This window comes from Penicillium solitum, assembly GCF_028829755.1.
Source record: "Penicillium solitum strain IBT 25940 chromosome Unknown utg000002l_segment0_segment0, whole genome shotgun sequence".
Taxonomy (NCBI): Eukaryota; Fungi; Ascomycota; class Eurotiomycetes; order Eurotiales; family Aspergillaceae; genus Penicillium; species Penicillium solitum.
Window position 1 is genome coordinate 756,105 of NW_027072122.1, and position 8,507 is coordinate 764,611.

The 8,507-nt window shown below is 52.0% G+C and overlaps 2 protein-coding genes across 2 annotated transcripts; both read right to left on the reverse strand.

Annotated features, from left to right (window-relative positions):
• Positions 1 to 18: 18 nt before the first annotated feature.
• On the reverse strand, positions 19 to 4,724 carry N7455_003913 (putative protein kinase). The gene is made up of 4 exons (XM_040959418.2): positions 3,827 to 4,724; positions 2,401 to 3,763; positions 420 to 2,336; positions 19 to 366 (listed from the first exon to the last, which is right to left on the reverse strand). The coding sequence occupies exons 2-4, from the start codon at positions 3,555 to 3,557 to the stop codon at positions 180 to 182; spliced, it is 3,261 nt and encodes a 1,086-aa protein (XP_040810157.2). The 5' UTR covers positions 3,558 to 3,763; positions 3,827 to 4,724; the 3' UTR covers positions 19 to 179.
• A 1,222-nt stretch (positions 4,725 to 5,946) lies between these two features.
• On the reverse strand, positions 5,947 to 8,010 carry N7455_003914 (uncharacterized protein; the record flags this gene model as incomplete). The annotated part of the gene is made up of 1 exon (XM_040959471.2): positions 5,947 to 8,010. One exon carries the CDS (start codon positions 8,008 to 8,010, stop codon positions 5,947 to 5,949), a length of 2,064 nt encoding a protein of 687 aa, XP_040810162.2.
• Between the last annotated feature and the right edge of the window lie 497 nt (positions 8,011 to 8,507).

Sequence of the window (8,507 nt, forward strand, 5' to 3'; positions counted from 1 at the left end):
AAATTTTCTTTGATCAATGGGCAATATGTGACAAAAAAAGACAAGCCCGGAAGAACCCCCAAATACCTAGGGTAGTGAATCTCGTGAAAAGTAAATGCAAACCATTCCACCAACCATGTCCGATGCAATAAGACAGCAAAATAATAATAATAATAAGATAATTTACCAATCAAGAGTCATCACTGTGCAGAGGCACGATCACTTGAATCTTGCTTGGTCCGTTTGGAATCCCGATCGCTGCTGGGAACCGATGCGTCGGCCTTACGCTTATCGCGGTCCTTTTGGTTTTGATACTCGACGCGCCGAGCTTCCTTGCGAAGCGCCTTCGATTCAAACTCGTGCCAGTCTCCTTCAACGTGTTCCAATCTGTAGACAAAGGTTAGAAGGGATAGTATACAGGAGGGAGCGGGGAAACATACTCAATGGGCGGGTGAGGAGCTGGTTCTTCCGATACGAAGTATGGATGTTTGAGAATGTCCTCGGCGCTCGGCCGCTGTGAGGGATCGTAGCGGAAGATCGAGGATATAAGATCCATCGCACCGGACGTCAGCACGTCACGGTATACGTCCTCGAAAACACGCTTCCTTCGTTCCGTTGGTCGCATCAGGTGGAACCAGGGCATCTCCACAAGGTCCGGCCATTCAGTCTTGGTAGGAGTACCCAAAGCATTGTAGATTTTGTCCATCTGGCTCAATTCACCACCTTCGCCGGGGAAGACAGCCTTTTTGGTGAACATCTCCATGCAAACGCAGGCAGCGCTCCATACGTCGACCGCGGGGCCATATCGAGTTTCACCCAAGAGGAGTTCCGGAGGTCGGTACCAGATGGTGATGACTCGGTTGGTGTAGTCAAGTTGACGACTTTTGGAGAAGAACCGGGCTAGGCCAAAGTCGGCAAACTTTAACAATCCACGATTGCTGATCAATATGTTGGCTGCTTTGATGTCACGATGTAGAACCCCTCGATGGTGAAGGTAATTGAGACCTTCGAACATTTGCTTCGCCAAATCCTTCTTGTGAGAGAGAGTGAGAGAGAAAGTAGGATGATTGATCAAACCAGTCAGATCGTGTGAGAGGTATTCAAAGACCATGAAACATTCGTTCTTTTCAACCATGACCTCCAGGAGGCTGACGACATTATGGTTTCGGAGATGCTGAAGCAGCTTGATCTCTCGGACAGCCGTAACAGGGAAGCCATCCTTCTCGCCTTCCATTCGGATCTTCTTGAGTGCGACTTTGCGCTGGGTATAAACGTGGATTCCCTTGAACACCTTTCCATATGTTCCAGCACCGATCACAGACTCATTGCCCGGTTTTCGGTAGTACACAGATTCGGCATTAGCGAACTCCTCAGGGAGCGTAGGGCGTGGTTTAGGGCGAGTAAGAATCTGCTTCTCTTTGGGCGGTGGTGGCTCTCTCGGCGGTTCCGGAGAAGGTTCACGGCGGCGATCTTGCCAGTCCAAGGGCTTATCTGGGGGCCGTTCTCCTTGTCGTCGATCACGACGTTGATCGAAACGACGGTCATCTCTGCGATCCCGTGGATCACGGAATTCTCGTGGCTCGCGGAAATCTCTGCGGTCTCGATCTCGATTTCGTCCACCACGGTCCCGGTCACGGCGATCACCCCTCGAATCTGGTTTGAATTTGGGCAACGGCCCATTGGTAAACCGATTGCGGGGTTGTTGGGGTGGCTCTGGTGCACGAGGGGCCGGCTCGCGGACCTGCTGCATCCTCTGGGCAAGGTCAGGTACCGGCTTCGGAGCGGGGGAAGGTGCAGCCTTTGACTTGAAAGCAAAGCTGAATTTCCCGCCCTTGTTTGCGGGCGTGGTTTGATTGGACTCGTGGGTTGGGGGCGGCATGGACTGGGCATTTCCGCCAGAGGGTTGGGGTTGTGTCTTGTTCTCCTCTTCATCCCTACTGGAGGGCCGGGCATAATTATCACTGTCGCCAGCTCGAGGAGATTGCAGGTCATTGTGAGAGGAGTGTGGTCGATTGGGAGTTTCTGACCCATGACTGTGTGCCGGGCGAGGGCTATGCTGTCCCCCACGGCCTCGTGATCCCGATGCGGTCCATTGTAGGTTGTTGAAATGTCCCCTCGCGCCGCGTTGTGAAGGTCCGTTGTGATATGAATGAGGGCCAGAGCCAGGAAATCGCCGATCGGGACCCTGGTTTGAAAAGTTTCCTCGATGACCGCCACCAGAGTGGCCACCCCTGTGAGGAGGCCCGCCGTATGGAGACTGAGGGTGATGATTGCTAGGGCCGTTAAATTGACCTTGGTTGTGATAGTAGTTTCCATTTTGCGATGAATAGTCATCATTTCGATAAGGAGAGGCGTGGCTAAAAGGGAGTGTTAGTGTGATTCAGAATGTAACATGTAAAGTGAAAGCAATAGAAAACTCACCCAGTTCCAGAATACGGAGGCGGGCCAGACCATCCTCCTCGTCCTGCAGAATAAGGTGATGGCGGTTGCGGTGAACCGTGGTATGAGCCTGTTGATGTTGCGTTTTGAGCGTTTGCATAGGGTCGGGTATCAAGATGTGGTCGGGATGACCGACGGCGAGGCTGGTGGTCAGAGCGCATGGCATGCATTGGAAACTCATCCCGCGCGGGATTAGATTGTTCTCCAGGAGGACCAAAGTTATCAGAGTCAAAACTAGGAATCGGGCGCGGTGGAGATGGAGACCGAGCAGTACCGTCCACAGCAGACTGGATCGGTCGAGCTATGTTCATAGCTGAATCACGCCTTGACCTGCGAGACGATGCTGAGTATCTCGAGGTTGCAGACCTTACAGAGTGCCGTGAGTTCGACCGATAGTGAGATCCGTGATCGCTATAATTATCATCGCCAGGGGTACGAGACCGTCGATCGGGCGAAGGATGAAACCCTCGTTCATGAACCGGTGACCTAGATCTTCCTGGACGTGGGATATCTGGACGGCGACGGTCCTTTCCACGACGGTCGCGGCCCCGTCGTGGTGATCTTCGTCTCGGAGCACCACGGCCTTGGTTGCGGCCTCCTCGTTTCTTGAATGAAGGGCTTCGATCCCGGATATCCCAGTTATCGGAGTAATTTGGTCGCTGTGGAGGGAGAGGGCCACGACCGCCACGCGGTGAGGGGCTTCGAGTCCTTTGCCGTTTCTGTGGAGGTCCGGTTGATGACTCGTCTCTTCGAAGACCGGGGGCTTCTCTGTCGAAAGGTCCGGAGTTGTGGGTGTTCCAGTCACCGGCTGATGACCCCGGTTGGGTTGAATCTAGTCGACGGTTGTTGTGAAAGTTTCGAGGTGGAGGAGAACCTCGAGGAGGAGATCGATCCGGAGCGAAATCACCTAGGTCGCGAGAAGAGTCAGGGCCAAAGCGGGAAGCGCGTGGTGGCGACCGCCCCGGGCGATCGAAATTGCGGTTATTGGGCCGATATGGACGGCCTCGGTCACGACCTCTGTTTCTCCCTCGATCGCGGCCTGACCCTCGGCCCCTCCGTCTCTCCCTGTCACGGGGATCACGGTCTGGGTCAGCGCTCCACTGGTCTCTCAACACCGGACTCGTACGGGACGCAGCCATGTAAACGTCGCCAACGGCATCTGGTTCAATCAGGAGAAGTAGAGAATGTCAGCGAGGCCAGTCCTTGGAAGCGGCCTTGAATTAAAGATAATGATGAGAAAGCGCAGTGAGCGATGGCATCCAAGCGTGTCGGCGATCGCAGGCGGAAGTCTTTCGGGTTTGGGGGATCCGGAACGATGGTTCTTCCAGATTCCGAACTGTTCACACTATCAAGCGTTGGTGAACAACAAGAACATAAGCAAGGGGAAAATTGAATGGGGCATACGCACCAATTCAGATTTATCAAATACGGCGTGTCACCCTTCCACGTAAAGAAAGAACACTACTTGGCCGTGGAAGGTGGGCTTTCCCAAGGTTGGAGACCTCGGGGTTGCTGACTGATCCGCGCGTTGCGGCTCTACAACTTGATTCGACGCTTGGATGCTGGAAGGTTGGCGTGCAGCTGTCGAAGACAAGTGCAACCTGTACTTCTGCTTGGCTCCTCCGAGTTTCTTTTTGAATACCGAATGTGTCGAGTCTGTGTCTGCTCAGCACATGACGAGCTGATCAGGTGGTGGCCCAGTGTGGGAGAAACTGACATGCTAGCCAGGCTTGCTAGCATTTTGTCTCCTTTGTGCTCGCCTTGCCCTGCCTTTTTGTACAGCAGTTGCCTGTTTTTGGCAAAGCCATATTGAGACTGTGTTGGCTTGTCCCACGAATGAAACTATCTACGTATTGCACAAGGCCAGATGGGCCAACATTCCCGAGGCACCATTGTCAACATGACAATCCCCGTTGGATTATCAGGTCACACCATGAAATCAATGGCTGGAGTCTCCTATCATTCTTTTCCCCAGGATCACGGAGCTGTTGGTCAATTCAGAGGGCCGATTCGACACGCTGTGATTCTTTGTTGCAGACAACTTTGATGGTCTGTATCACACCCGGCCAGTCAGTTTTTCGATGTCTCGTAAGTTGTAGATTGGTCAGTTGTCGAGATTCGGGTCATCCACCAGGAAAATAGTGTGCGATGAAATGAAGCTTTGTCGTGATTTACAGCAGACAGACTGATGGTTGACTATCTGGGGGATAAATACCACCGGGGCAGAGATGAAACATGGGCGGAAATCCCGGTTGCGACGTCGTTTTAACCTGACATTTGCGAATCCTGTATCCTTATGGCTGTGCCCCACCAGGTTGCGGATTCATGTTGCTGATACCCAAGTGTCCAGGTCGGTTGACCAGAAAAAAGGCTCGCGATAATGGTGGGGAGCATACCGAATGAGGGGTCAATGTACGAGTCGGTCAAGGCAAGAAGAGCCTAAAAACAATCTTGGTTCCACCCCAGTCCAGTACAATTCAGTAGAATGAGCAAGTTCCTCCCAAAGGTGTAGCTTGTAGGTGAAATGCTAGAGACTAGGCCCTGCACTCAGCCAACCCCGCCTCCCATATTAAATAGCGAGATCAAATCCAGGGCCAGAAATTGACAGTTTGTAATCTAACAGAAAGCAACATCTCATGATGTGGATGTGGTTGCAGGGAACTCAGGGCCGTGGCTGAAAGTCAGCCCGAGATTGAGCGGGATGTGCTGGAACACAAACCCCCGGCCATTCTCACCGGACAAAAAAAGGGGACATTCCCCAGAAAATCCAGGGGGTTAGATTCAATAAAAGATTTTATCGCAGTACGATCAGAAGGGCACGCCATGCCGAATCGCCGAGTAACTAAGAAAGCAAAGAGGTAGGTTGATGTCATGGGCAGGTCGAAGTTGTGCCGGAATTGGGCGTGGGGTCACATTTGGATCACGTGACGTCATATTGTTTATGTACTTTCCTCGCGGTTTTCAACAGGAGATTTTGCTTACAGATTATACTGACAATACCCCCAGGTCCTATATATAGCTGCTCATTATATTGAACACAGAGTATACCAACTTATGTGCTAGGTCTTTGACACGTTGTCACACGACTCACCCCCTTTGTCGTCCGGTCTGAGCTCATGAAGCCAAGCACTACACATAGGACTCCTTTGATAAGGAAACGCCAACGACAGGCGTGCGTGTGTAGCTGTGACCTGTCGTGGTGCAACTACCGGGCGACGAATATATATTCTATTACATAGGTGAGCAAATCAGAGTCTGAGACCCTATGTCTACCTACCTATCAATACATAGCCTATAGGCACACAAATATGTTTCTACATGCTATCTAGTAGTAGATCTAGGCCATAAAACAACTGATACTCATACAAATTTATTCAGTAATACTCTACCATACACTCCATCTTCTCTTTCGAAGATTGACAGCCTCACCACTGGCACAACTGTTTCAAGATCGCCCGCAAATCACTTCGTGCCTACGTAGTAAGCAATATTCCTTCGGTAAATACTCATACAGACGTTGATGTATCCTTAGATCAACCCTCTGAAGGAGGATTGACCACCTGCAGCCTTAACCTCCTCAGAAAAGTGGCCCACCACGAGTGAATCATCCGCTCCATCGATGGCAAAACGACGGAGACGTGGCGCAGCGGGTTCGTCAGGGTCCTCGGGCTCCGAGAAGGTGATGGCGTGATGCACAACCCCATTTCCATTGGGGGCATGAGGAGGAGGAACACTACTCGTCTCGGTCCCTTCGTTCGACAGAGGAGAGACAGTTGAAGAGTCCCGGTCCTGAGAATGGGCGGGAGACACCCCAACCCCATGGACTTCTTGAGAACTGATCGAATCAGCATCAGTACAATTTTGCACAGTCAGGGGAATGGTGGCCTGCGACTGCGACTGGAGGGCAACGGCGGAAATTTGGCTGTTCTCGTTGGAGCTGGGCTCAGATGTGCTTGGTCTTTCTGGAGGAGAATCTGGTACAGAAGCTGAGGCTGAATTAGCAGGTTCATGTAGCCTAAGAGGTTGGAAGAAGGCCACCATACGTGGATCCGGGTTTTGACTTTCTCCAACACCTTGACTTGGATCTCCCGAACTTTGTTCTGGTACATCAGTTGGGTCCGAAACAACAGTGGAGTCTGTCAAAGCTGGAGCAGCTGGCAGGTGTGAAGCAACCGGCGGGTTTGTGGTAGCCGACATATTTGGGGTAGCCAACGAGTTGAGAGAACTAGTTGAGCTTGAATCAACCGGAGGCGTTTGAGGAGCCGACGAATTTGGGGCAACCGAAAAGTTCAAAGTACTAGCGGGGCTCGGATTAGCCGTAGGGGCTGGAGGATCCGGCGGGGTTAGAGCAGCTGGCAGACCAGAAGCAACTGGCTGGTTTGTGGCGGGATTTGGGGCAACCGACGGGTTTGGAGCACTCGCTGAGTTTGGAGCATCCGCGATATTTAGACCAGTGGGTAGACCCGAAGCATCGAGTGCATTAGATGAAACAGATGCAGTGGGTGCGTTTGGATTTGAGCGCCGCGGCAGCCAAGGAAGGACGGGCAGAGGAAGCATGGTACCCTCGAAGGCGGCAGGCTCAATTCTTATGATATGGGCACCGGTCTCATTCAAAATCATGTAGGGAGGAGTTCGGTGGCGCCTTCCGCGTGGGACCGCCATGGGCTCGATATCCTCAGGACGAACGCCGGCAATTAGCTGCTGCCGAATAAGCCATGCTTGCATAATGCGTTCTGGAGAATAAGGGGTGGCACCCTCAGGGAACGGAGCAGGGTCAAATGGAAATCTGTAAGGGTTTCCCCAGTCGCTATACCGGCGTGGCTCACGTGCTGGTATGGGAGGAGGTGGCATGGAGATTGGAGCAGCAGAGGATTCGCCCCGAGTTGCTGTAGGGTAGGGGGAAGGAGGCCTATGGTGGTGAGAATGGTCCCTAGCGGCAGTGTCCATGGGATCGGGTGTCTCAAAATGGACATGTGGAATCGACCCGGATGATTCGGCTGCAGTGGGATCTTGGGTTCCATGTTGCTCACGCACGCCCATCGTGGATGGCTGTAACCCATGCTCAGCACTGGAATGGTACGCGGGTTGGTTGAATTCGTTGGTAAATTGCGAAGTTCCTTGATAAGACTCATCAAGCATCCGAGAAGCATCATCCTGGGATTCATCAATCATGCGAGAATCTTCATCGTGGGACTCATTAATCATGCGAGAAGCATGGTGTTGTTGTTGGGAATCAACCGTCTGAGAAGCTTGGTTCTGGGACTGGTTTGACCCAAACATATCTTGGTACCAGGCTTCAACTTCCCTGCGCGCATTTACTCGAGTGGTTTCGTTGAGCCTTCGTAGTCTCTCAAGATAGACGAAGAAGTCGGGGTGCACACGCGGTTCAGAAGTGTCGGAAGCGTTAGAGTCGGGGTCAACTGCCAGGTGCGCTTGGAGAATATCAATAGTTGTCTGAGAGGGAACCCATGGAGATCCAGACCCGGCAGTATTGTTGGTACTGGTGGGCTCGTTGGAGAAGTCGGGGTCATCGTCGTCAGAAGAGATACTCGGGGAGCTACGAAAGGCTGAACGTCGAGTGTGGTCCCCCATTGTGTTCTTGGATTCAGGTTCCTTTCACTCCATGTCAGTAAGTCGCATGCTTGAGTTGATCAGACACGTTCAGCATACCTGCAGTGATCACTGTTGTCTGGGTGAACCCTTCAGGTGCAGGGTATTTGACAGGTTTGAGTGCGAGAACCCTTTTGTATTGCAAACAGATTAGTGTCACATCTCATGGCACCAAACAAGTATGCGTAGATCAGATCAGAGGAGTATCATATCATGTTTTTCTTGAAAGAAAATCCGGGATATGTATAGGCAGCTGGTGTTGTATATAGCACACGCAAAGGAACTGGATCAACTCGCACGAGACTTACAGAAATAGATAACACCGATGCCACTCTTTAGTGCCTGTGGGGTGGTGCGTGGTAAGAGATAACAAGAGGTAAGGAGAGACGTGGACGTGACTGAGATGCACAGACACGTCAAATGTAACAGAAGAAGCGCAAATAAGCACAAGCAGAGGCAATCAATGGATTGCAAGAACT